Genomic DNA, 27,799 nt, shown 5'->3' with positions numbered 1-27,799 from the left:
TTCATCAAGATTTCTTATAATTTTCAACATATACATATCTTTGAAAACAGGTAATTCTTGAACTATTCATCTCATTTATATTCTGTTCATTTTTATATGCTGATCTTTAATATACCATATTTGTGATTTCAATTGTTTTGTTTCTGGAATAAGACTTCAAAAACTTATAAAAACATGGTTGATTGATTCAACAAATTTGAATTTTCTATACTGTACAAAAACAGAATGTCTGAAGCTGTGGAGGTGAAGTTGCATATCAAGCTTAATGTTAATAAGAAGAAGACGAATGTACTATTTGCAGAAGCCGGAAGCGATTTCACAGACATGTTGTTAAGCTTCCTACTTCTACCATTGGGAACGATTGTCCAAGTCCTTGAGGAGCACTACGGAGACAAGGCGCCTGTTATTGGGAGCTTGACCACTCTCTACAAAGGTGCATCAAATCTTGATGTCATCCATTTCCGTCAAGAGGATAGGAAAGAAGAGCTGATCAATTCAACACTTTTTGAGACTGAATTGCGTAAACTGAGGCTCAACATCCGCGGCACTCAGCCCACAAGTTCCACCTCTGGGAAATCTTATGATGGAGTTTTCACTGATGGTGCTGCTTCTTTCATAATCAGTGATGATCTCTACGTCTTTCCTAATGGGCCCTGTCCGATCACTGAAACTCTCACCTCTCTCGGCATTGCTGTGGAAGATATGGATGGAATGGAGACAAGAAATGTGATGTTTGGAAGGAATGAGGTGAGTACTCACTCCTCATACATTTGATCTTATTTTATGAACACCTTCAAATATTGATATTTGTTTGTTTTGATTAGATGATAGGTCTACTAAGGGAATCGTTGATTTCCTCGAATCCACTCACTTCCTTCATTTTCCCTAGCAGACGGATGCCTGTAGCGACAGAGGGGCATGTTATGTTACCTCATATTAAGCCGAGGGGCTCTGTTTCGGAGCTAGATAAAATGATTTTGAAAGTCATGCTTCAAAAATCTACAAACAAGTTACTGTTTGCTCAGGCAGATGCTGATTTTGTAGATTTTCTTCTGTGTATGCTCTGCACTTCTCTAGGACCAGTTGAGTGGTTTCTTCGCGGTAACACTGGTCTCCAGAATATGGATAATTTGTATATGAGTGTAGCATATAATTTTTACAATGTGCCTCAGCAAATTTTTTACACGAAAGAATTGCTAATGAAGCCCCGGCCTATTGAATGTGAGTATTGCAACAAAACTGGGTACCATCTTCTGATGTGCTGCAGATATTATGTCAAGGGAGCGAACATGTACATGGTAAGTGATGACTTGACTGTTTCACCGTTGGGTTTGACATCTGGTCTTTCTGTTATCAATGAGTTGAAGATCTCTTTGTCTGATACAAAAGAAGTAGAGCTGCAAATTGGGTTGGAAGAGGTAAGATTGGTCATGGTGTGTTTGTTACCTTTCATGACAAATATACATCATGTGTACAAACATCTTCTATTTTCTTGTTGGTGCAGGGTTTAAGCCTTTTGCAAGCTGCTCTCACGTCGACCACTGCTTTGACAGATGGCCTTATCAAGCCCTTCTTGAAGAAACAAGAACAATTGATTAATTAAATCATTTGATCTAAGCCATATGATGTTGTTGGTATTTTATGTTATAACATCTCCTTTATATGTACTAATCTCAATATAATTTTAGGTGTCTTTTTACTCCCAAGAATGAAATGAGATGTTGTATAAGGATGTAGAATGAAAAAAGGATGCAGATTGAGAAAGGGAAGAGATAAGTAGGATTAGGGTTTTGCTTATTCTTTCATTCATTATATAAGTTTGACATATACTTATAATTTGACTCTCATTTTACAATCCGGGAAGAAATAGGATAACTCAAAAAGTTAACATGATTAATGGAAATTAAGGACTGATTGTGATAAAGTGATTTAAAAAGAGGGAGTGGAATTCGGTGGGACATGATGTCTTGATTAACTTCCTTCATATAAACCGATCGACGATAATATATACTCCCTCCGTCCCCGATTAGAGTCACATTTTTCCATTTCAGTTCATCCCGGATTAAAAGTAACACTTCATTTTTAGCATAAATAGTAAGTAGGTCTCATTCCACTAACTCAATTCACTCATATTTTATTATAAAACCAATATAAAAAAATGGGTCACACGTTTCACTAAACTTTTTCAACCAACTTTTCTTTACATTTCTTAAAACTCGTGCTCGTTCAAAGTGTGACTCTTAATCTGGGACGGAGAGAGTATTCAATAAAGCTCTACATCAATAATCATCAATCACCACACACATTTCATCTTCTATCGCTCATCACAATGTCTTTGTCTCTGAAACTTATGATCAACAAAGAAAACACAAAAGTCTTCATTCAAATCGAACAAAATTGCATTTGGAAAGAAACAGACTGTGTTGTAAAGGATGATTTAGCCATTAGTCCTAGTTTGGTTTCAAGAATTTTGATAAAAATTCCAATTATACTTGTTGGTAGCGATAAAATACAAACTCATATATTGTACAATCTTCAAACTATGATCTGGACCGTTAAAAAATATCAACAGATGACAAAATAATAGCAACATAAAATGTCAACACAGCATCAACCGTTGACACTGTGTTGACATTTTCTGTTGCTACCATTTTGTTATCTGTTGATATATTCTAACGGCCCATATCATAGTTTGGAGTTTATACAATATTTAGAGTTTGCATTTGATCACATTCCTATTCTTGTTTCCATAAATGTTTTTAGATAATTTTCAATATACTCTTATTAATTCTTTAGGATTAATTGAATATCAAAATGAACATGGGTTAGCTTATTAGATTAGGATATCAATAAATTCCTTTTCCATTGATATTTCATCATCCTTTAAAATTTAGAATATTTTCTATTAGATTTCTTTGTTTTTTTTTATTGCAGGCATTAAATATATTAAGGGCATCTCTTACATCAAAAACAGCTTTTACTGATGTCCTTATAAAACCCTTGACAATTCACCAGATGAAGAATGAGCGTTGTTGAGTTTCGATCTCTTCTCCGGCTTCGACTCCTTATGAATTGTGCTATTTCACTTATCATATTTCCAGTTATTTTTTGTATGTTTGAACTTGATATTTATAAATGTTACATTAGTGTTTTAATTCTCCATTTCATTGTAAAAATTACACATCATCACCCTGAAATCCTTACAGAGAGCAAAAGATTCTTTATGACCAATGATTTCGATGATTTCAATGCGGGTAATCAAAATGAAATTTTAAAATTCAGTTCGATTTTTCAACTACTATTTCATTCAATTTTAAATAGAGTATAAAATTTTAAGTTCAAAGATAATTATATTTTAATACTATATTATTAATTTGATAACACTTAAATATAAAACCTAAAAGACTAGTATCAGACTTCCGCCTCCTTTCTCTCCACGCCGTCGCCGGTCGCCCCTCCATGCCGTCAGCAGTCAGCTCCAGTTTTTCGGTATTTAATTATGTTTATATGTTTTAGATTGATTGATTAGATTTAGTAATTTATTATGTTTTTTAGTGTCAGTGTGCAAAAATCAAAATTACAATTCTTTGATTATATGTTCAGCAAAAATCAAAATTAAATGTATGTTCAAATTGTGAAGGTTTAATATTGATAAATCTATTGGGAGGGAAGTAATCATGTTTTGATACTCAAGTCTTTGTTTCATTTGTAGTGTCTAAAGACCTGCTAGAGATGGACAACAACTTGTACAACCAAGAAGCTGTTATTGAACCTGCTGATGTTGCTTCCCAGTCGATTAATTTGGTCGATTTCGCTGCTAGGGATACGGTTCGTGATCATGTTGAGAGCAGTGGCAGCAGGGCTAATGGAGTTTCAGCTAGTAGTGGAAAAAAGGGAGAGATGGAACGAGGAGTCGAACTTATAAGGAGGATGATCGATTTGGCGGAGGCCAAGAAGCAGGTGCTGTTCTCGCTGCCCTTGATTATCACCAACGCGGCCCTTTACTTCATCCCTCTCGTCTCCGTCATGTTCACTGGCCACATTGGTGAACATGAACTCACTGCCGCCAATCTCGCCAATTCCTGGGCTAGCGTCACCGGTTTGTCTCTCATGGTTATATCCCATCCTCCTCTCCCTCTCCCTCTCAATGTGAATGTGTTGTGTTCCTTTTCTTATATTATTACTCCATCTCTTAGACTTTTTCCTTTTTCAATACTTAAGGCTCGAATTTGGCTTCACTTAATTTGTTCAACTATGTCAAATTTAAATGATTTGCTTACAACTGATCTGCTTAATCATGATGTCCTAAAAAAATTGGTGTAGGTTGGGTTGAGTGGTGCCCTTGAAACCTTATGTGGTCAAGGATTTGGAGCGAAAATGTACAGGATGATGGGAGTGTATCTTCAGACTTCTTGCATTATATCTTTTATATGCAGTCTCCTTGTGTCTGTTGTGTGGTGCTATTCCGACACTCTCCTCATTTTACTACATCAAAAGCCTCATATAGCAAACTCAGCCGGTGTGTATCTCAAGCATTTGATACCGGGGGTATTTGCTTCTGGATTCTTGCATAATATCCTTAGGTTTCTTCAGACACAGTCAGTTGTTATGCCACTCGTTGTGTGCTCGTTAGTCCCTCTCGTCCTCCACATCGGTATTGCCTATGCCTTGGTTAACTGGTCTCCCCTCGGATACAAGGGAGCTCCGTTGGCAACTTCGATATCTTTGTGGATCTCAGTCTTGATGCTGGCCTCGTACTTGCTTAGTGCAAAAAGATTCAAAAAGACGTGGGATGGATTTACTTGGGAGTCTTTAAGTCATATATGGCCAACCTTGAAGCTTGCCTTGCCTTCTGCAGGAATGGTGTGGTGAGTGATTGTGATTCCATTGTAATGAATTTCTAGCTTAGATATTGCTTTGTTGTACTAATGATTGATGATACTGTCATACTCTTGAAATCAGTCTTGAATATTGGGCTTTTGAGATTCTTGTTTTGTTGGCTGGATTGATGCCAAACTCGGAGGTGTCGACTTCCCTCATAGCGATGTGGTAAGTAGTATGGTATGATGCATCTACTTGGTTTATTTGTGTAATTTCAAGGTCGATACTCATGGCTATATATTCATCAGTGTGAACACGGAATCAATTGCGTACATGATTGCTTATGGCCTGAGTGCAGCGGCTAGGTAAGAATAAACAATTGCGTACACGATTGCTTATTGGATACATACATAATTGCTGAATTTGGTTGCAGCACGAGGGTGTCTAACGAGTTGGGTGCTGGACGGCCTGATCGAGCCAGGCAAGCCATGCACGTCACTCTTAAGCTCACCGCTGTCCTTGCACTGGCTGTAGTTCTGGCGCTGTCTGTGGGTCATAATCTCTGGGCCAGCGCCTTCAGCAGCAGCCCCGTGATCATCGATGCATTCGCCTCCATGACGCCCTTCCTCGTCGTGTCCATATTGTGTGATTTTGTTCAGGGAATATTATCAGGTTGTGTGTTGTGATTCACCACTAGTTAATGTAGCTGTGTTGAGGAATCCAATTAGATTGAAACATGGTTGGTTTTCGAGTGCAGGGGTAGCAAGGGGATGTGGTTGGCAGCATTTTGTTGTGTATATCAACTTGGGAGGATTCTACTGCATTGGAATGCTTGTTGCTGCTTTGCTTGCATTCAAGACTACACTCCATGCCAAGGTAGGTACAAGAGTTTTTGTCTTTACTACTCCCTCCGTTCCATAATAATAGAGTCATTTTGCCATTTTGGTATGTTCCATAATAATAGAGTCATTTCCCCTTTTAGTAAAAGTCAACACAATTTTCCTTAATTTCTGTGCCGAAAAGAAACGCTTCAATTACTATGGAACGGAGTGAGTACAAATTTTTAGTTGAAGTAAGATGCATGAAATCTGTTTTGTTTGGCACAGGGATTGTGGATTGGGTTGATATGTGGTGTGAGTGCCCAAACAATTGGCCTTATTCTGCTGTCCAAGTTTACAAAGTGGAAGAAGATAGAGATGGATCAAGATACATCTCTCAGCCCCAATGTATGATCTAGTCAATCCGATCTGAAAATAATTGGCCAAATCACTTTTCATGTCATTTCAAATCATTGTTGTAACAATGTCAATCCGAATGTACTGATGTAAACTAGGTGTGTATTCAGAGATATTAATGGATTTTTTTTTTTTAATATATCTCACTTTTTAAAAAAATACTTCCCCTGTCCTCTAGAAATAGAAACTTTTTTTTTGGTCTGTCTCCTAAAAATAGGAAGTTTCTATACAAGAAAATTTCTCGTATAAAGAGGTGATACCATTTCTCACTACTTATTTATAGAAATCTAAATGGCTTAATAACTAGTAGTAAAACATACTACACTCTTTCCTTGGGCAGTACAAGATTTTATGTGTTTTTATTGTGTGTTAAGAGATGTATCCTGAGCCATCTCTATATAGTAAAGTTTCCATTTTTAAAAATGAGTCATTTTGGTTGTTAAAATTAAAAAGGAAAATGGATCATCTTGAGTGAGGCGGAGGGAGTACAAGATAAGGAAGTCTAATCCTTACTGATACACAAAATCCTTGACTTTAAATGAGAAAGATATCTTGTGACAAATGACACGACGTTCGGATTTATAGGGCACGCTATTGCAAGTGTATGAGCTAGAAGATAAAACGGTGACATGGCAGAGGAGAAACGGGGATAGAACAGAATTATAGGGCGGACCACTGTGAATGCCCTAACGGTTATTAATGCACACATCGATTTTTTTTTATTTTATCAGTCACGAGTAAATGGAAATTAAAGCAATTAAGTTTGGAATGCCAAAAGGTAGCCTTGTTTGTGACTGATGAAAGAGGGAGAGGAATTTGGTGAGACTCATAGTAATTGAACAGATCATCACCACAAGCATATAGTCATAGTCATACTTTCATCTTCTTTGAAAGTTAAGATCAACGAAGAGAAAACAAAAGTAGTATTCGCAGAAGCCAACAGCAATTTCATCAAGGGTTTTTGATTTCTCTGGAAATGCAACCAAAGATACAATAGCAAAAGCTCATAATGAGTCAACCAACAAAACAAAACAATGTCACCAGACAACAAATTGAAAGAAATTCAGCAACGTTCTTTCTTAGGCAGGCGCTTTAACAAGGGTTTGATGAGGCCATCAGTTAAAGCTGTCTTTGATGTGAGAGATGCCTTCAATATACCTAATGCCTGCACAAGCAAACAAAAGATGTTTATTTTGATAGTTAAATACATAAAACAAGTTTAATTGGGAGGAAGGGAGTAAGGATTTTTACCTCATTGATTCCAATGTGGAGCTCAGTTTCTTTCATGTCTGTTAGGGGAATTCCAACATCATTCAGAATCAAAGTCAAACTGGGACTCATGGTTAAATCATCACTAACAAAACACATAGTTTGCTTCTTGACATATTCATCCCTGACAGGTAGAAACTGATTTTTGGAAAGATAACAATGAGCCATCTCTAGCAGCGTATTTTTAGTGCACATTGTCGTGAAATACTTATCGTTGATGCTATTTGATACGCTTCTGTACAAATTGTCGATGTTTTTGAAGGGAGTGTTGCTGTCGAAGAGGAACTCAACTCCACCTAAACGAAGAGTGAGGAAGCTCAAAAGAAGGTCTACAACTTCAGACACTAAAATTAGGCTAACAAATCCGAAGCTACCACATGGTTATCTTTTCAAAAATCAGCAGCTTCTACCTCTCAGTGAAGAAGGCCCTCCAAAACTGTATTCCAAACAAAGATGGAATCCGTATGTTCCTCCTGGCAATAGGAGGTACTCGCATTCTTTTAATGAGAAATCGAACAAAATTGAATTTCGCATGAAAAAAACAATGTGTTTTGTAAGCGATGATTTAACCATTAGTCCTAGTTTGGCATCAAGAATTTCCATTCTCAATGATGCTGGAATTCCTCTATCAGATGTCAAAGAAGCTGTGTTCCACATTGGACCCAATGAGGTAAAATTTCTTACTCCATACCTTCAAAATTTTAAATGAGTGAGTATAATTTTACTTGTTGCATTGATGTTGGTTGTTTGTAAGTGCAGGCATTAGGTATATTGAAGGCATCTCTCACATCAAAAACAGCTTTAACTGATGGTCTAATCAAACCCAAAACAGCTTTAGCTGATGGCCTCATCAAACCAATTCTGAAAGAACTTAAGAAAGAGCCAAAGACAGAACGTAGAGTTTCATTGTGGGGATAGAATTGTTTTGTTCTTGTTGGTTGTCTCTTTATGACCATTTGCTATTGCAAGTATCATATTTCTAGTTATTTCCATCTGGTTTTCGAAAAAACTAATCGAATAGATGGCTGAGTCTATTCCTTTTCGGATTAGTTCCAACAGTGAAACCAAGAATCTCGTCTTTACTATTGTTCCATTCATATTTGGTTGCGTTTTAGTTTCACCAACTCCGTGCCGATCAAAAACCCTAATTTGAACTTTTCTTAACCTCATTTGTTTGAGTATGTACCATCCATAATGTTGTGTTTCATCGTAAAAATTGTGCATCACCATTTTGGTATCGTTAAGTTGGCGAAGGCGAAGTGTGAATTACAAACTGAAAAACAAAACTATAAGCTAGAAATTACTATAGTACTTATACTAGCATCTCATATGTGCAACATTGTCAAGTTATATAGCATACTTTTGGAATTAATGTTGATTAACAAAATTTGAAATAAAATTTCAAGAAACTGAATTACAGACCGTAAAACAACAATAGAAATACACCAACATATTGCATCTTATAAGCTAAAATATCTAACCCTATTAATGACTTATCTCTTAAAAAAATTACATTTGCAAGCTTCAATATCTTAACTCCTATGAATAAGCTTAGTCAAACACCCCTTAGTATCTTAACCAACATTAAGCACAAAGGGATGGGATGAAAATGCATGTGGCGATTGATGTCTAGATTTGGTGAAGTTGATTGTTGGTTTTTTTATTAGGGTGAAAGAATTTATTTTATTTTTCAATATCAGTCAATAAATTTTGTTAATTAGTAGTAATACTGACTGTTTAATTTTCAGAAATTAAAGCCATTGCATGCTTCCCATTCCCAACCTTTTAATTTGTGGAATTCGATGGGACAAGATCTCTTGATTAACTTTCACTTTCACCCTTATAATCTTCAACAAATCTCTACATCAATAATCACCAATCACTACACACATTTCATCTTCTCTCTCTCATCACAATGTCTTTGTCTCTGAAAGTTATGATCAACAAAGAAAACAAAAAGGTCCTATTTGCAGAAGCCAACAGTGATTTCGTCAACGTTCTGCTAAGCTTCCTCGCGATTCCACTAGGAAAAATCATATCAATTCTCCAAAACCACAACGAATCAGGAGAGGCAGCCGCCATCGGAAGCTTAACCACTCTCTACAAAGGCTTGTCTGAACTCAACACCGCCCATTTCTCTACGCGAGGTGCTAAGGAAATGCTGCTGAATCCACATAGTTCTTTTGAAGCAGAATGCCGTAAACTAGCGCTTGATGTTTCCAGCACCGCACCACTGCAATACTTTATTTGTGAAGACGTAAAATGCTTTAAAAGGCAATCTTGTAATATCAGCATTTATCCTGATATAGCTAAGTGTGATTGTGGGAGATCGTTGAACAGAGAACTTCGAGTTGAAGAATGTCAAGATGAAGCTGGAGCTTTCGTAATAAGTCCCTTGGTTTTCATCATCACTGATAATCTGAGGGTTGCGCCGCTTGTGGCTGGAAATTTTCAAGCTCTTACTGATTTTGGGATTGCAGACACAGACACTCAAAGAGCTGGGATAATGACTTTGAATCTAGGTCATCATGAGGTAAGTCATGATTTAACTGTTCTTTATATTTTTTGGTAAATAATTATGTTTAACTATTTTTGCTTTCTTAAACCCTAAACCCTAAACAACTATGTCATCAAAGTTATGTATCTATATATCACCATTTTTATTAACCAACTGTTTTAATAAGATCTGTGAGCTGCTCAAACTGTCATTAACTTCGACAACCCCATTGACGCACATGGTAATGAAGACTAATGTGGTTCACCCACTAGCTCGATATTATTTCGCTCCTAAGCTTCAAGACAAAGCTGCTTCAAAGTCAAGAAAAATTGTTTTGAGAGCTTTCTTGCATAAATCAACCAATAAATTCTTGTTTGCAGAAGCTACCAACGAGTTTGTAGAGCTACTTTTCAGCTTTCTAACTGTTCCATTAGGTGGAGTTGAATTCCTCTTTAGAGGCAGCATTGGTTTCAGAAGTATCGGCAATTTATACCAAAGCGTGTCAAATGGCATCGTTGATAAGTATTTTGCAACTTCAAATGTTAAAAATAGGCTGATTAATCCTAACTAGCTCATGGTTATCTTTCCGAAAACCAGTTTCTACCTCTTAGTGAAGAAGGCCCCCCAAAGTTGTATTATAGAGAAAAAAGGATTCATTTGGCTGATGATTTCGATGATTTCGCTGAGAGGTACAAGTATTCTTTTAATGAGAAAAGAGAAGGTGCAGAGGCTTCATTCAAATCAAACAAAATTTCATTTGGCAAGAAACAGACGACTATGTGTTTTGTAAAGGATGATTTAACCATTAGTCCTAGTTTGGTTTCAAGAATTTTGATTCTCAATGGTGCTGGAATTCCTCTATCAGATGTTGAAGAAACTGAGTTCCACATTGGACCCAAAGAGGTAATATTCCAATTATTCTTGTTTCCATAAATGTTTTTAGATAATTTTTGATATATTCTTATTTAGTCTCTAATTAATTCTTTAGGATTAATTGAATATCAAAATGCACATGGGCTAGCTTATTATATTTGGATATCAATAATTTTCTTTTCCAATATATTTCATAATCCTTTAAAATGTGTGATATTAGGTTTCTTTGTTTTTTTATTGCAGGCATTAAATATATTAAGGGCATCTCTTACATCAAAACAAGCTTTAACTGATGTCCTTATAGAACCCTTGACATTTCACCAGATGAAGAATGTGCTTTGTTGAGTTTCGATCTCTTTTGTTCTCCGGCTTCGACTCCCTTTGAACTGTTGCTATTTCACTTATCATATTTCCAGTTATTTTTTTCCTGTGCTTGAACTTGATGTTTATAAATGTTATTTATGTTACATTAGTGTTTTCTCCATTTGAGGAGAAACAATTCTCCATTAAGTTGCACTTCATTGTAAAAATTACACATCATCACCCTGAAATCCTTAAGTTAGCGAGGAGAAAAGTGAATTGCAAACAGAAGCATAACTATAAATATAACAATTTAGTAATCTACTATGTAACTCATTTGTGCAACTGATACGGTACCAGATCCGCCGGTGACGTCGCGCGTAGAGTTACCCCAGCAAGCATCGATAGCAGCTTCAAAGCCTAAGAGGAACGTCCGACCGCCGGAGAGGCTCGGCGACTTCGTTGCCAAGTAGGATTAGAGGTAGTTACAATTTACGTTTTGTTTTGTCTTTATTTCCTTTTTGAGTATTAGTTTTTATTATTTTATTTGGATAAGTGTCGAGCGTAATTATAAGCTCCGTTTCGGGTTTTCTTTGTTGATTCTTTCCCGAGATGAATAGGATTAGGTCGAATCAACCATAGGGTCCTTAGTTTATAAATAGGATGTTCATAAACTTTATTATGAATGAAATAATATTTTGCCCAACTACTCGTTTGATATCTCACAAAATCCTAGATTCTGAGTTGCCCGACGGAAAAGACTTCCGCGCACAACCCAATCTTGCCTCCGCCGATCCTACGATTGGACGCCGGGGAAAACCTTGATCGACGAAGGTCATCGCCGATCCTTTTAAGGAGCGGATCCTTAACAGCAACATTTTCAAATTATGCAGCATTCTTTTGCAATATACAAAAATGAGCAAATTTTGAGAGATTTCTTGCATATATCAACCAACAATTTCTAGTTTACAGAAGCGTATCAAATGGCAATATAAAAATAGGCTGATTATATATTAATCCAAAGCTAGATCATGGTTATCTTTCCAAAAACCAATTTCTAACTTACAGAGAGCAAAATATTCTTTAGCGATGGTTATGTGATTCATCCGCAATGATTTAACCATTAGTCCCAGTAGTTTAAAGAATTTTGATCCTCAATGATGCTGGAAAATCCGAAAATGTATACCGAAATGAACCAAATTAAAATTTTAAAATTCGACTTTTCTTCATTCAATTTTAAAATATAAAATTTTTGGTTCAAAGAAAAAAAATACGAATTATATTTTAATAGTATATAGTAGTATTAATTTGATAACACTAAAATATAAAACCTAAAAGACTAGTATCAGAATTCATCCTCCAGTTCCACCACTCTTAACCCTAAATCACTCGTTTCTCTCCACGCCTCCACCTCCATCCACGCCGTCGCCGGTCGCCCCTCCATGCCGTCAGCACTCAGCTCCACCTTTACGGTATTTATTTTTATGTATTAGGGTTCAGATTGTATGTTTTTGATTGCTTGATCAGATTTATTTATGTTTATGTTTTTAGTATCAGTCTGCAAAAATCAAAATTATAATTTTCCGATTGTATGTTCAGCAAAAATCAAAATCATATGTATTTCTTCAAAATCAAAATTATAATTTTCCGATTGTATGTTCAGCAAAAATCAAAATTGTGAAGTTATAGTCATGGTTTGATACTCAATCTTTGATTCATTCATAGTGTGATCCCAAGGACTAAGAGCTGGCAGTTCTAGGAGCACTAGCAAGTAATTTTCCGAAAAATCGGGCAAGTGGAACCGTGTCTAAACACCTGCCGGAGATGAACAACAACGTGTACAACCAAGAAGCTGTTAATGAACCGGCTGATGTTGCTTCCCAGTCGATTAATCTGGTCGATTTCGCTGCTAGGGATACAGTTCATAACAACAGCCCAGATGATCATGATCATGTTGAGAGCAGTGGGCAAAGTGGTAGCAGGGCTAATGGAGCTTTAGCTAGTAGTGGAAAAAGAGGAATGATGGAACGAGGAATGGAACTTCTAGGGAGGATGATCGATTTGGCGGAGGCCAAGAAGCAGGTGCTGTTCTCGCTGCCCTTGGTTCTCACCAACGCCGCCTATTACTTCATCCCTCTCGTCTCCGTCATGTTCGCTGGCCACCTCGGTGAACACGAACTCACTGCCGCCAATCTCGGCAATTCCTGGGCTGCCGTCACCGGTTTGTCTCTCATGGTTATATCCCATCACTCTCACTCTCTATGTGTTGTGTTCTTTTCTTAGACTTTTTACTATGATATGTTTTTGTTTTAGGCCTTAATTGTTATATTGGGTCTAGCCAGTTGCCTGTGTGCCTATTTATATAGGAGTAGGGTACAAAGCTCTTTAATTTGAAAACAATCTGAATATAGTCTGTTTTTTACGTTTATGTTTATCTCGATTACACAATTGTTTTATTCTGTCACAACATTACTTTTTCCTATACTTACATATTTGTTTTGTCATCTTATATATACGACTTTATCTCAATCTAATCAACTCAATTTGTTCAAAACTATGTCAAAATTTAAATGATTTGCTCATAAGTGTGAAATTTTTTAAATTGTTAATTTCTTAAGAATTGGTGTAGGTTGGATTGAGTGGTGCCCTTGAAACATTATGTGGCCAAGCATTTGGAGCAAAAAAGCACAGGATAATGGGAGTGTATCTACAGACTTCTTGCATTATATCTATTATATGCAGTCTCCTTGTGTCGGGTCTGTGGTTCTATTCCGACACTATCCTCATTTCATTACATCAGAAGCCTCATATAGCAAACTCAGCCGGTGTGTATCTCAAGTATTTGGTACCGGGGCTGTTTGCTTACGGATTATTGCAAAATATGCTTAGGTTTCTTCAGTCACAGTCAGTTGTTATGCCACTCGTTGTATGCTCGTTAGTCCCTCTTGCCCTCCACATCGGTGTTGCCTATGCCTTGGTTAATTGGTCCAGCCTCGGATACAGTGGAGCCCCCGTGGCAGCTTCCATATCTTTGTGGGTCTCGGCCTTGATGCTAGCCTCGTACGTGGTTAGGGCGAAGAAATTCAAAAACACATGGAATGGATTTACTTGGGAGTCTTTAAGGCATATATGGCCAACCTTGAAGCTTGCTGTGCCTTCTGCAGGAATGGTGTGGTGAGTGATTTCATTGTAGTGATTTTGTAGCTTAGATTGCTTATTTGTCATAATGTTTGATGATACTATCATGCTCTTGAAATCAGTCTGGAATATTGGGCTTTCGAGATTCTCGTTTTATTGGCTGGATTGATGCCAAACTCGGAGGTCTCTACTTCCCTCATAGCGATGTGGTAAGTAGTATGATAATGATACTATGCGTCCACTTGGTTTTATGTCGTAATTTCAAGGTCGATACTTATGACTATGTATTCATCAGTGTGAACACGGAATCAATTGCGTACATGATTGCTTATGGCATGAGTGCAGCGGTTAGGTGAGAATAAACAATTGCGTGCACGATTGCTTATTGGATACGCACGCGATTGCTGAACTCGGTTGGTCTGCTTTTGCAGCACGAGGGTGTCTAACGAGTTGGGTGCTGGACGGCCTGATCGAGCCAGGCAAGCCATGCACGTCACACTTAAGCTCGCCGCTATCCCTGCGCTAGCTGTAGTTTTGGCGCTGTCTCTGGGCCATAACCTCTGGGCCAGCGCCTTCACAAGCAGCCCGGTGATAATCGATGCGTTTGCCTCAATGACGCCCTTCCTCGTCGTGTCCATATTGTGTGATTTTGTGCAGGGAGCATTATCAGGTTGTGTGTTGTGATTCACAGCTAATGTAGTGATGTTGAGGAATCCAATTAGATTGAAACACGGTTGGTTTTCGAGTGCAGGGGTAGCAAGGGGATGTGGTTGGCAGCATTTTGTTGTGTATATCAACTTGGGAGGATTCTACTGCATTGGAATGCTTGTTGCTGCTTTGCTTGCATTCAAGACTACACTCCATGCCAAGGTAGGTACATGAGTTTTTGTCATTACTACAAATTGAAAGTAAAATCTGTTTTGTTTGGCACAGGGATTATGGATTGGGTTGATATGTGGTGTGAGTTCCCAAACAATTGGCCTTATTCTGCTGTCCAAGTTTACAAAGTGGAAGAAGATAGAGATGGATCAAGATACATCTCTCAACGACGCCGATGCATGACCTAGTCAATCCAATCTGAAAATAAATGGCCAAAATCACTTTTCATGCCATTTCAACTAGTTGTAACAATATCAGAGTGTACTGATGTCAACTAGGTGTGTAAATAATGTTGATCAGGGATATTAATGGAAATTGTAATTTTTTAGTTATGTCTCACTTTAAAAAAAATACTCCGTCTGTCCTTTAAAAATAGAAACTTTTTACTTTTTGGTCCGCCCTATAAAAGTAGAAAGTTTCTATACAAGAAAATTTCTTTCTCTCTAAAGAGGCGGGACTGATGATTCAACCATGAGTCCTAGTTTGGCTTCAAAAATTTCGATTCTAAATGATGCTGGAAATCTTCTATCAGATCTCAAAGAAACTGAATTCCACATTGGCTCCAATGACATAAAAATTCTTACGAGTAATATTTTTAAGAAAAAAATTGTACTAATATGCAGCTGTCTCTGATTACAATGGACATATTAACAAGTTCTAGTTTCATTTTCCAATGAAATTTCTTGTTCCTTGTGAAATTTCAATATGGGAAAATAATATTCATATATCAATGTGAAAGTTCTTAATGCAAACATTGAATGTTAAAATTTCATCCCTCTCGAGTAAATGGAAGTTAAAATCAGTTGCATGTTTGTGCTTCCCAACCTTTCCTCTTCTCTATGAAAGTTATGGCAATTAAGCATTAACTTTGGAATGCTGAAAGGGTAACCTTCATTGTCAAGAGTCAAATTTAGTAGTAATTGATTTTGAAAGAATTTAAAAATGGAGTGGAATTTGGTGGGACAAGAGACTGTTGGCTAATTTCCATGCCCTTATAAATACAGACTACCTGCATGACTGCATCAAAACTACTCATCAAGTTTCTTTTTTTCTCTTACAAGATATATATACATATTGAGAAATAAGGTAATTCTCGACCAACTCATCTCTTGTTTATTCTTTTTAGTTTTTATTATTCCATCTTCCTTTCCTTTTTCTCTTTTCTTGCTTTTTAATTTGATTAATTGGATAATGAGAAGTTGATAATCTATGATTTCAAATGCCACAATTGTTACTAATTTGTTTTGTTAGACTTTGAAAACTAAATATATGCAGTCCCTTCAAAGATTATTTGGCCTAATAAAAAGATCTCACTGTTGCAGAAACAGGATGTCTGAACTCAATTTCTGTATCAACGTTGTGATAAATAAAGAGAAGACAAAGGTACTATTTGCAGAAGCCGGTGGTCATTTTGTAGATGTGTTGTTAAGCTTGCTACTTTTGCCATTGTCAACGATTATGGAAGTCCTTGAGAAGCACTATGGATACGAGGTGCCTGTTATTGGAAGCTTGACCACTCTCTATTCAACTGCAGCATATCTTCATATCGACCATTTCCATGGAGATTATGCTAAGAAAAAACTGATCAATTCTTCAACACGTTGTGAAAAAGAATTGCAGAGTCTGAGACTTAATTATGGTACTCAGCCATATAATGGGGTTTTCAGTGATGGTGTATCTTCTTTCATAATCACCGATGATCTTTGCGTGTTGCCTATTGAGGAACGCTCCATCGTTGAAACTCTTTGCACTCTTGGAATTGCTATGGAAGATATGGATTACATGGAGACTAGAGATGTGTGGTTTGGATTGAATGAGGTGATTCATTATACATTTGATATTTCTTTGAAATAACCACCTTTCAAGTATTGATAATATTATCTTTTTATTGTTTTGGTCAGATAATAGGTTTATTGAAGGAATCATTGATTTGCTCGAATCCACTCACTGCCCTCATTTTTCCGGGTAGACAGATGGTTTTAGCAACAGATGTGCATGTTTTGTCACATCAGATTGACGTCGAGAAGAGCCCCTATCTTGTGATCCCAGAGAATAATATCTTGAAAGTCCTCCTTCAAAAGTCTACAAACAAGCTGTTGTTTGCTCAGGCAAATTCTTGTTTTGTGGATTTTCTTTTTTCAATAATGGGAATGTCTTTAGAAAGATTTGACTTGTGTATGGGCAGTAACACTGGTCTCAAGAATATAGCTAGTTTGCATAGGAGTAAAGCTAGTAATTTTAAGAAGATGCTTTCGAAACAATACCGAGACTTGCTACTAAGGTACAATCATACTGCGTTAAGTTCTGTCAAGGGATATAGAATGTATATGGTACGTGATGACTTGACTGTTTCACCGTTGGAGGTAACATCAGGTGTTTCTCTTATCAAAGAGTTGAAGATCTCTTTGTCTGATGTAAAAGAAGTAAAGCTGCAAATTGGGGTGGAAGAGGTAAGCTGCAAATATACATCTTGTACTAGTATTTTACTTTCATGAATATAGTATCCAATACACGTTCTCGTTGGCGCAGTGTTTAAGCATACTGAAAGCGGCTCTTACATCAACCACTGCTTTGACATATGGCCTCATCAAGCCCTTCTTGAGCAAACAAGAAATGGACATCAAACCCTTCTTGAAACAAGAAATGGAGTAGCAGTTGGAGTTGAAGACATAATTGATTAAAGCTTTAGATCATCTTGTCTTAATGTGATTTTTGGTGTTGGGTTTTTAGCAGAACTTGTTTATGCTTTATTTTATAAATCTTGTTCAAAACATTTGATTTTGATGGATTTTTAATGTAACCTGATCATGATTATGAAACCATGCAAAAAAAATTCTGTTCAGTTTAATATATGTACATATTTTCTAATTTAATTTATACTAACATTATGTAGTTTTTTTGTTTATTTCAATTATATAATCACGAAAATAACCTTTAAGGACAATTTTTAATGTAATTAAAGACACTAATTTTTGTTTCAATTATAAACTACGTATTCGAAGGGTTTCTTTGAGAATTTGTCGATACGTCGTTCTTGCATGACAGTGATAATTGTGAATGCAAAAAATCAAAAGTTCGTGTTGATGTTGCGAATTGCCGATTATACTTGATAGTGAAAATTAAATCTATGTGAACCATCAACTTGAATTATGTTCGGATTCTAAATCACTATAGACATTTTGCAAGAATTTAGATATTTATGTAAAAATTAACACACTCATGTTATTTGAATATCTACCACTACGTACCTAGTGAATCCTATCCTACAAATAAGCTATGGAAAAAGTTTGCACATAAATTAAAACATTTATTAAATATTTAAATCAAGAATTTTCATATTATTCACTAAATTTTGTTAATTAGCAACGGCAATGGTGATTAATGCAAAGTACAAATACCGGCGGTTTAATATTCACTAGTATCAACCTCGTGCATTGCACGGCCTATTGAATTTTCTCATATAAAATTGAAAGTATAAATTAAATAAATTATGATAAAAAAAATAATATTATATAGAGTGTTTAATCACTAACAATATAAACCAATGATATTTAATTAAGAAACAATTTTGATTATGTTATTAATAATTTTTGGCAATGTTGAAAAATCAAAATAACTTTCCGTATTGTCTTGTGGATTTTTTTAATAATGTTGAAATTTTAGTTTAATACTTATGTTGGAATTAATTACAGTGTTCATCAATCCATTTAATTACTCATCATATAACATTCAATAATTTCACTAATAGAAAATCGATTAATAAAAAATAATAGATCAAAATGCAACCAAGAAATGAAAATTTCAATAAAAAATAGAATCCAAAATCATTTATGCTCATGCCGCTATGCCACATCGCCCATGGGCACTCATCTATCTCCAATAGCTTTCATCTTTGCCGCTTATCGTTTCCAACACTTTCATCTGCGTCAACACCATCTTCTCAGTCTGGCCAGTTTACTCCCATATGTAGATAAAAACTTCAAACATAGTCAACTATAGACCCCCCATATTGCAAGTTCGAAAAATATTTTCATTCGTGAATAATGCGAACACAACTTATCATTTTCATTATAAAATTTCCTAAAATACTTACCAATTTCAAAACCAAAACCAAATTTGGCAAGATGAATGCGTCCATGATATCAACCTTTGATTGATAAAGTTATGGTAAATTGCTAATAGAGAAATTCCATTTCCTTGGTTTCAACTATCCTCTCTGGTAAGAACATAACAACCAATATCAGTAACATAATAACTACACTTAAAGAATGTGTAAAATGGAGAAATATAAAAAGATACTAATAATAAAAAGCAAGAATCATATTGAAAACAAATTCGTTTCGTAGGAAACTCAGTAATGTAATAGATTATAGGTGAAGGTAATGAGAAAGTGAGTAATAAGCTAGTGAATGATACATATATATACACAAAATATATAGAGAAGTTATACTGTGTTAAAAATTTACATTGAATTATTATTAATACAATTCCTAATAATGTGTAATAACGTGGCGGTTACAAAGTTACAAATCTTCTAATCTGTGTAACCCCAATTCCATAGCTAATCAATATGTAGTGCTTATTATTGAAATATTAAGATTAAATTACAATTATTAAAAATTTATAACGGCCAAAAATTTATAAAACTTTATTAAGAACACTTCCAAGCCAAAAATTTATAACGGCCAACATTTAAATAGATGAATTTTAATTCAAATAGTTTTTATAATTGTTGATTAAATTTGTAACAGCCATATTTATAAATTGAATTAATTTTTTATTGGTCAACCAAAATATCTAAATTTTAGTAAACAATCTAAAACTTATAAATATTTGCAATTAAGGGCAAAACTCGCTTTTTATATATGTATAGATAAGTCGCGAGTAAATGGAAATTAAAGCAATTGCATTGCTTGCGATTCCCATTGCCACCTCTGTGAAAGTTGTGCTAATTAAGCAGATAAAATTGTAAAATTGTATAATTGCAAGAGGGGGTGGAATTTGGTGGGACAAGAGACTCTTGGTTAATTTCCATGCCCTTATAAATCCAAACTATTTTCAATGTTTCATCAAAATTGACAAATTATTATACATAAACCCAAATGTCTTTGTCTCTGAAAGTTATGATCAACTAAGAGAAAACAAAAGTAGTATTCGCAGAAGCCAACAGCGATTTCGTCAACGTACTGCTAAGCTTCCTCACCCTCCCATTAGGAAAACTCGTCACAGTTCTCCAAAACACACCGGATCAGAAGAGGCAGCCGCCATCGGGAGCTTAAGCACTCTCTACAAAGGCTTGTCCGAACTCGACACCGCCCACTTCTCTACACGAGGCGCTAAGGAAATGCTGCTGAATCCACGGAGTTATTTATATGAAATATGCCGTTTTCTAGCGGTTGATGTTGCAGGCACCGGGACCCTGCCATGCTTCCTTTGTCGATACGAAAATTGCACTTATAAAGCTTTTGTTAATATCAGCATGTATTCCAATATAGCTAAGTGTGAGTGTAGGAACTGGTTGAACAGAGAAACACGCGTCGGAGTATGTTGGAACTACAAAGGTGGAGCTTTTGTAGAAAGTCCTTGGTTTTCATCATCACCGATGATCTTAGGGTTGCGCCTATTGTCACCAGAGATTTTTATATTCTTACCGATTTTGGGATTACAGACACTCAAGGTGCTGAGATGATGACTTTGAAACTAGGCATTGATGAGGTAAGTCTAATTTCCGTTAAATATCTCATTTCAATTTTACGATAGTTTATTATCGAGCAAAATTGAGTTTTGCAAGAAACAAACGATGTGTTTTGTTAGCGACGATTTAAAGCATCTCTCACATCAAAAACAACTTTAACTGATGCCTCATCAAACCCAAAACAACTTCAGCTGATGGCCTCATCAAACCAGTTGTGAAAGAGCCTAAGAAAGAGCCAAAGACAGAATGTTGAGTTTCCTTAATTTTGGGATATTATTGTTATGTTTTTTGTTGCTTGGTTGGAAATTTTCTATTGTAATTATTTTCATCCGGTTTTTTTAAATCAATTTTCAAAAAGGTTAACTTGTTGAGACAAAGAGACTCTTGACTAATTACAAATGTGGACAATCTTGGTAGACTTGAAAATCACTATTTTACTGAAAGTTCCTATTTTTTCATATTGAAAATCAGTTAACTCTTGAACTAGTTGTTGGAAATATATAGGATATGTTGGAGGAGTAATTTAGTTTGGAGGAAATATTTGAGAGGAGAATGGGTGGAATATGTAGAAATGGTTTTAGGAGATGTTTTGATGCGGGGAAGAAAGGAACACTCAATTTCTCAAACTTCTCAACTTCACAACCTGTGCAAAAATGTTACAACTCTCCCCTATTTACAGGGATTCACTTCATATTATAGAATTCTCTACTAGAATCTATAATATTTTATAAGAAAAATCTAGATATTTTTCCTAACATTCTAAAGAATTCTACTAAAATATCTAAATATTTTAATACATACTAATTCTAGAGAATTCTCCTAAAATATCTAGATATTTTAATACCTACAAATGTCTAGATAATTCTTCATAATAGTTTAATTATTTTTATTCCAACACTATTCATTTCATGTCATTATGTTTTATTTTTGTATGTTGTTCCCCAAATTAAACAGTTAGGTTTTGTGGTTTTTTCAAAATAATATTAAATGGAAGATATATTTAATTGCCTTTTCATTGAATAATTGGAAAATAGAAAGTTAAGTAAGTTTGTGATTTCAATTGCTTTGTCTCTAGAATAAAACTTGAAAAACCTATGCATGTATTCATTGCAAACACTATTTGACCTAATATGGTCCTATTCTAATGCTTATAGCACCCTAATCTAAAATCAAGACTAAATCTCCACCCTTGGATTTTAAAATGAGTGGATGAGATTAAAGCTCACAAATCTTAATAAATAGTAGACAAAATATCAACAAAATGGTAATATCGTCATTATATTATCATATGATAATTTTCGTGGGTGTTATTTTATATCAACATTTTGTATTAAAAATATCAATAATATGACATTAGAATATCAATACAAGGACAAGAAAATATCAACACATTTTTATTGAGATTGGACATGCATAATATTGAGATTTTGCCTACAATATATTGAGATTTTTTGTTGCATTTGTTGATAAAAGCTGCTTATCAACATGTACAAAAATTGAAATATAATTTATCAAATTTCATCACCCGAACATCGTCGAAACATATGCAATTGAGATCTCGTTGGAATCCTTATTAAATTATCTTTAATTTGATATATTTTTTGCGAAAAAATAATTTAAATTGAGAGAGTTACGTAAATTTAAAGATTTGAGATGATTTTGAGGAGAGAGAAAATAGTTAGTTATAATTACTACATATATGATTTGACATTAATACCCTTTTAATTTAATTAATAATTATTTAAATTTAAAATATACTCCGTATTACACTTGGCATTATATCAACCACAAGATCTTCTAATCTAATGGTTAAAAATTGGTCTCAATTTTGGATTGTTAATTAGTTAGCAATTGATGACCTAATAATTATAAGTTTAATATAGATTTTATAATAAAATATGAGTGAAATGAATGAGGGAAATATAAATCCATTATATTAATCCATTATAATAATTATGAAATGCGTTTAGGAAATATGAGGTCCGGAATTTTATTAATTCTAATAAAAGTAGAAAGAGGGAGTGGAATTTGGCGGGACACGAAAATCTTGGTTATTGATAGGTCCTCGACCAATCGAGCCTGAGCACCACGATTTAAACGGACAAATAGAGAATAAGATAAACCCTAGTTGAGGTGCTAGGGGCGATTTCCGTCGAAACCGGGAATGAGAATAATTTGTTTATTACTATTTCTCAATGAATAAAAATACGATAGAATTTTATTATATAGAATTCTAAACCCTAACATATGTCTTGCTAATCAAAAAACGTAATTAAAATAAAAGATTACAAAAAGATATAGAGAATAAATAAAAATAACTAACTAAAATCAAAGATAAGCTAAAATATTGTAGATATATTTGGCAAGATTTGCTAGTTTGAGGACCCTATCAATTATACAGTTATAAGTCCGGAATATCTGCCTCACACGATTTTTACAAGATTCTCTACACATATTGGACGCAAGGTAATTTTTAACCTATTCATCTTTTGTTCATCCTGTTTAATTTAGGGTTTTTAACTAATAGTTTTTAGAAATTCAACAATTAGGCATTGCTTCTCTTGCAATTTTAGCGTTTTGAACTGCTGTAACGAATCTGAATTTCTTCACTTTTACAACAAACAGAATGTTTGAGGCTGAGGAAGTTCAGTTCCATGTCAAGTTTGTGATAAATAAGTCGAAGACGAAGGTACTATTCGCAGAAGCTGGTAGCGATTTCGCAGACGTGTTGCTAAGCTTCCTAGCTATGCCATTGCGAACGATTGTGGAAGTCCTCGAGAATCACTACGGAGACGAGGCCCCTGCTGTTGGTTGCTTGAACACACTCTACAAATCTGCAAGAAATCTAGATATCATCCATTTCCAAGAAGAGGATGGAATGATCAATTCAACACATTTTGATAGACAATTGTCTAGATTGAGAGTCTCTACTCACCCCAAAAGTGAAGCTACTTTCATAATCTCCGATGATCTCCGTGTGTTTCCTATTGTGGAATGCTCCATCATTCAAACTCTCAGAAAGATTGGCATTGCTGTGGAAGATATGGACGGCGCAGAGACAAGAAATGTGACATTTGGTTTGAATGAGGTGACTCATCATCATATATTTGATCTATCTTTGCTATAACCATCTTTCAAATATATACTGATACAGTACTACTTCATTTTTGTTTCAATTAGATTATATCTCTACTGAAGGAGTCATTGGTTTCCTTGAATCCACTCACTGCCCTAATTTTCTCTTGGAGACGGAAGATCGCACGAATAGATAGTCGTCTTTTGTTACGCGAGATTGAAAAAAGGGCCACTATTAAGTATCCAAAGAATATGATCTTGAAAGTCATACTTCAAAAATCGACGAATAAGTTTTTGTTTGCTCAAGCAGATGGTGTTTTTGTTAATTTTCTTTTGTCAATGCTCACTATTTCTTTAGGAAGAGTTGAGTGGTGTCTAGGCAGTAATTATGGTCTCAATGCTATAGAGAATTTGCATAGCTTTGTAGCTTGTACTTCTGATGACAGGCTTCTGAAATGGTCATATACCAAAGACATGGTAATCAAGCCCAAGCCTACTTGCTATTCATGTAATGAAAATGAGAACTGTTTACTAAACATTGGCCAGATTGGATGTCAATCGTATGTTAATGGAGCGAGAATGTTTATGGTAAGCGATGACTTGACTGTTGCACCGTTGGGTGTAACGGTGGGTCTTTCTGTTATCAATGAGCTGAAGATCTCGTTGTCTGATATACAAGAAGTCGAGATGAAGGTTGGGTTGGACGAGGTATGATCATGTTTGGATATTGCAGTCTTTGATAAAATTCTACTACTTACTTTTCATGTTGTACTTGACAAATAGACATCTTGTATAATTTCCTTCATGGTTTCCAATATACATTCGCGTTGTTGCAGGCTTTGCGCATACTAAAGGAAGCTCTTACATCAACCACTGCTTTGACAGATGGCCTCATCAAGCCCTTTTTGGGGAAACAAGAACTGAAGCAGCAGTCCAAATCAGAATCGGAGGAGCAGATGGAATCGGAATCAGAATCGGAGGAATGGAGCAGCAGTTCTAACTTCTAATGGGGATTTTGATGCAACTTGGGTGAATCTTGCTCAATACAAATTATTTTGTTGCACAAAAAAAATTATTTTGATGTGGATCTCTGTCAGGAATTCGATGTGGTAAGGAACGATTTAGAGCTCATTTATGTGTACATGGTTAAAAGTACTAGTAGTCTAGTATATATAGATTTGTTTTATATTGCTTGATTCGCTCTGAAAGAGATAGGATTGGAGACATGCAAATAATAAATTTAGATATCCAATTTTGCAATACATATATGTCAAAGTCTAACAATAGTCCGAATCCTAATTATTCATTTTTAAAACTGCAAATAAGATGAAATGTGGTGCACAATATATCAATTAATGCTATATATAATAACCCATTTTTTGCTAACATTATGGAATGTAGCAATTCAATTTGGGTTGTTGACACTAAAAATATACCATAATTGTTAACAATAATTTGGACCTCAAATATCGGATTCTTGCCACTGATCTCATGTGTGCAACATCGTTAAATTATGTAGCATCCTTTTGTAATTGTTAAGCAATTTTATGAGAAAGCCGAGTTACAAAATTTCAAAATATATTTCAAATAAACTGAAAAACAAACTTATGATAAAGTGCATCTTATATAAGCTTTCAATTTACCAGCTATTTTGAATAATCTTCGGCATTTGAATAGCATGTCGAATAAATGAGAGATTCGTCGATAAAAAAAAAAAAGAAAAACAAAAGAAAAACTAAACTTAGAAATTTCAAATTCAGGTCTAATGCACTTTTTGGTTTTCAATACTATCATTCTTTAAATTTTGTTAATTAGTAACGCTAATAGTGATTAATGCAAACAGTGAATGTTAATATTTTATCAGTCACAAGTAAATGGAGATTAAATCAATTGCATGCTTGCAATTCCCACCCTTTTAATGCCACCTTCTCTAGTCATGGTAATTAAGCATTTACTATGGAATGTCGAATCTAGTAATTGATTTTAAAAGTAATTGAAAATGGAGTGGAATTTGATGGGACAAGAGACTCTTGGCTGAATTTTCATGCCCTTATAATTAGAGACTATCTGCATCAAAACCACTCAGCAAGTTCCTATTTTTCTATTACAAGATATATTGGAGATAAGGTAATTCTCGGCTAATTCATATCTTGTTCATTCATTTAGATAGTTTCTTGCTTTTTACTTAATTGAATAATTGGGAAATATGAAGTTGAGTATGTATGATTTCAAATACCAAATTTGTGAACTCATTTATTTTGTTTCTGGAATAAGACAGACTACAGAAATTATGTTGTCACTTGAAAGATTATTTGGCTAATGAAATTGTCTCAACTGTTACAGAAACAGAATGTCTAAGCTTCCTGAGGAACTGAAGTTCCATATCAAAGTCGTAATAAATAAAGAGAAGACGAAGGTACTATTTGCAGAAGCCAGTGGTCATTTTACGGAAGTGTTGTTAACCTTCCTAGCTATGCCGTTCTCAAAGATAATTGAAGTCCTTGAGAAGCACTATGGAGACGAGGCACCTGTTATTGGAAGCTTGAACACTCTCTATAAAGGTGCAGCAAATCTTCACATCGACTATTTCTGTGAAGAGTATAGTAGAAAATCACTGATCAATTTAACTGGTTTTGATAATGATTTGTCTCGTTTGAGGCTTAATTGCGGCACTCATACAACAAGTTCCAACAGCTCTTGGAGATCTTACACTGGTGGTGTATCTTCTTTCATAATCACCGATGATCTCTCTATGTTTCCTATTGTGGATGTCTCCATCGTTGAAATTCTCAGCACTCTCGGCATTGCTATGGAAGATATGCACGACTTAGAGACGAGAAATTTGATATTTGGATTGAAGGAGGTGATTTATCAATATGCATATGTATCTTTTTTTTTAAATAATCACCTTTCAAATATTTATATCCTTTTTCTTTGATTAGATCATAGCTCTCATCATACCCCTTTTAACTCAAACGAAGGAAGATCCCAAAATATTATATCATCAACATATAAAAAAAGGAAAGCTACCATTACTTCCCCTTTTTTGCATACAATTAGGCCTTTGCACTTGTCAAATCCATCTCTTGAAAACAACCGCCTTTGCCTCCCCTAAGACCCCGCTTCAAGCCATATAAAGCTTTCTTCAACCTGAGACCTTATCCTCCATGCCTTCAACAACAATCCTTGGGCCCACGACATAGACTTCCCCCCTCCCAAATCTCCGTTCGAAAGCGGACTTGACATCAAGTTTATAGATAGGCCACTTAAGTGTCGCCAAAGCCAAGAACATTCTCACGGTTTCAAACGAGAACCCGGGGAGAACGTTTTCCCCTAGTCGATGCCCCTTCGGATATTGAAACCCAAAAGAGCCTTTTGTTTCGACACTCCCACGTTTTACTTTGCCCTTTAACACCCATTGCCAATTCCTTTATTTTCCCAAGTCTTCCGATCCAGTTCCATTCTTTTCAAATTGGGAAACTCCCCATTCATTACTCCCCTTCTTCTCCCGGGCATGGGAACCATTTGGATCCGCCCCTAAGAGCAAAAATACATCTTTTATAAAGTTGGAGAAACCCATACCGGGGGGGTTTAGAGATGAACAACTCTTAATGAAGGGGGTGTATTTAAGTTTTGGGGGATTTTGGGGTATGAAAGGGGTTTTTAGGAGGGGTTTTTGGTTTATGGGGTTTTTTTGTGGGAATTTGGAGGGCGCGTGGCGAATTTACACCAGAACTGTACTGTGTCCCCGGGGAAAAGAGATTATCTTTTTGCCTTTCCCCAAACCCCCAAAAATCTTCATGAAAAAAAACGTTCCCGATAATAACTTTTCCACTAGGAGGTTTATATATTGTATGCTTTTGATTGAGAAGAGTACCCAATGAAGATACACTTTTCGATTGGCTTTTACGATGTTGAGAGCTCACCAAAGCATAAGCTACGCATCCAAAAAAACCTTTGATTGCTCACCGCGGCTTCGTACCTCCCCAAACTTCATATGGGTGGGTTTTGAACACT

General features: G+C 35.4%; 4 protein-coding genes across 4 annotated transcripts; all 4 read left to right on the top strand.

The window, feature by feature from the left end:
* The first annotated feature begins 225 nt into the window (after positions 1-225).
* Positions 226-1,603, top strand: LOC125188127. Its single transcript, XM_048084873.1, has 3 exons — positions 226-747; positions 825-1,418; positions 1,505-1,603. Exons 1-3 carry the CDS (start codon positions 226-228, stop codon positions 1,601-1,603), a joined length of 1,215 nt encoding a protein of 404 aa, XP_047940830.1.
* Positions 1,604-3,900: 2,297 nt separating this feature from the next.
* On the top strand, positions 3,901-6,173 carry LOC125191324 (protein DETOXIFICATION 19-like). The gene is made up of 7 exons (XM_048088856.1): positions 3,901-4,113; positions 4,324-4,868; positions 4,963-5,049; positions 5,130-5,186; positions 5,255-5,493; positions 5,579-5,697; positions 5,928-6,173. Exons 1-7 carry the CDS (start codon positions 3,901-3,903, stop codon positions 6,051-6,053), a joined length of 1,386 nt encoding a protein of 461 aa, XP_047944813.1. The 3' UTR covers positions 6,054-6,173.
* A 6,706-nt stretch (positions 6,174-12,879) lies between these two features.
* LOC125186227 (protein DETOXIFICATION 18-like) lies at positions 12,880-15,308 on the top strand. Its single transcript, XM_048082579.1, has 7 exons — positions 12,880-13,230; positions 13,625-14,169; positions 14,256-14,342; positions 14,429-14,485; positions 14,565-14,803; positions 14,885-15,003; positions 15,067-15,308. The coding sequence occupies exons 1-7, from the start codon at positions 13,015-13,017 to the stop codon at positions 15,193-15,195; spliced, it is 1,392 nt and encodes a 463-aa protein (XP_047938536.1). The 5' UTR covers positions 12,880-13,014; the 3' UTR covers positions 15,196-15,308.
* Positions 15,309-23,333: 8,025 nt separating this feature from the next.
* LOC125188121 lies at positions 23,334-24,789 on the top strand. Its single transcript, XM_048084865.1, has 4 exons — positions 23,334-23,784; positions 24,141-24,259; positions 24,329-24,490; positions 24,619-24,789. Exons 1-4 carry the CDS (start codon positions 23,334-23,336, stop codon positions 24,787-24,789), a joined length of 903 nt encoding a protein of 300 aa, XP_047940822.1.
* The last annotated feature ends 3,010 nt before the right edge of the window (positions 24,790-27,799 follow it).

This window comes from Salvia hispanica, chromosome 5, assembly GCF_023119035.1.
Source record: "Salvia hispanica cultivar TCC Black 2014 chromosome 5, UniMelb_Shisp_WGS_1.0, whole genome shotgun sequence".
NCBI lineage: Eukaryota > Viridiplantae > Streptophyta > Magnoliopsida > Lamiales > Lamiaceae > Salvia > Salvia hispanica.
This window is presented reverse-complemented; position numbering and strand designations above follow the sequence as displayed.

Coding starts and splice junctions, on each gene's coding strand:
- LOC125188127 (XM_048084873.1), top strand. CDS start 226: ATGTCTGAAGCTGTGGAGGTGAAGTTGCATATCAAGCTTAATGTTAAT. Junction 748..824: donor TGATGTTTGGAAGGAATGAG/GTGAGTACTCAC, acceptor TGTTTTGATTAG/ATGATAGGTCTACTAAGGGA. Junction 1,419..1,504: donor TGCAAATTGGGTTGGAAGAG/GTAAGATTGGTC, acceptor TTGTTGGTGCAG/GGTTTAAGCCTTTTGCAAGC.
- LOC125191324 (XM_048088856.1), top strand. CDS start 3,901: ATGGAACGAGGAGTCGAACTTATAAGGAGGATGATCGATTTGGCGGAG. Junction 5,187..5,254: donor GGCCTGAGTGCAGCGGCTAG/GTAAGAATAAAC, acceptor ATTTGGTTGCAG/CACGAGGGTGTCTAACGAGT. Junction 5,698..5,927: donor AGACTACACTCCATGCCAAG/GTAGGTACAAGA, acceptor TGTTTGGCACAG/GGATTGTGGATTGGGTTGAT.
- LOC125186227 (XM_048082579.1), top strand. CDS start 13,015: ATGATGGAACGAGGAATGGAACTTCTAGGGAGGATGATCGATTTGGCG. Junction 14,170..14,255: donor CCTTCTGCAGGAATGGTGTG/GTGAGTGATTTC, acceptor TCTTGAAATCAG/TCTGGAATATTGGGCTTTCG. Junction 14,804..14,884: donor TGTGCAGGGAGCATTATCAG/GTTGTGTGTTGT, acceptor TTTCGAGTGCAG/GGGTAGCAAGGGGATGTGGT.
- LOC125188121 (XM_048084865.1), top strand. CDS start 23,334: ATGTTTGAGGCTGAGGAAGTTCAGTTCCATGTCAAGTTTGTGATAAAT. Junction 24,260..24,328: donor GGTCATATACCAAAGACATG/GTAATCAAGCCC, acceptor AACATTGGCCAG/ATTGGATGTCAATCGTATGT. Junction 24,491..24,618: donor TGAAGGTTGGGTTGGACGAG/GTATGATCATGT, acceptor GCGTTGTTGCAG/GCTTTGCGCATACTAAAGGA.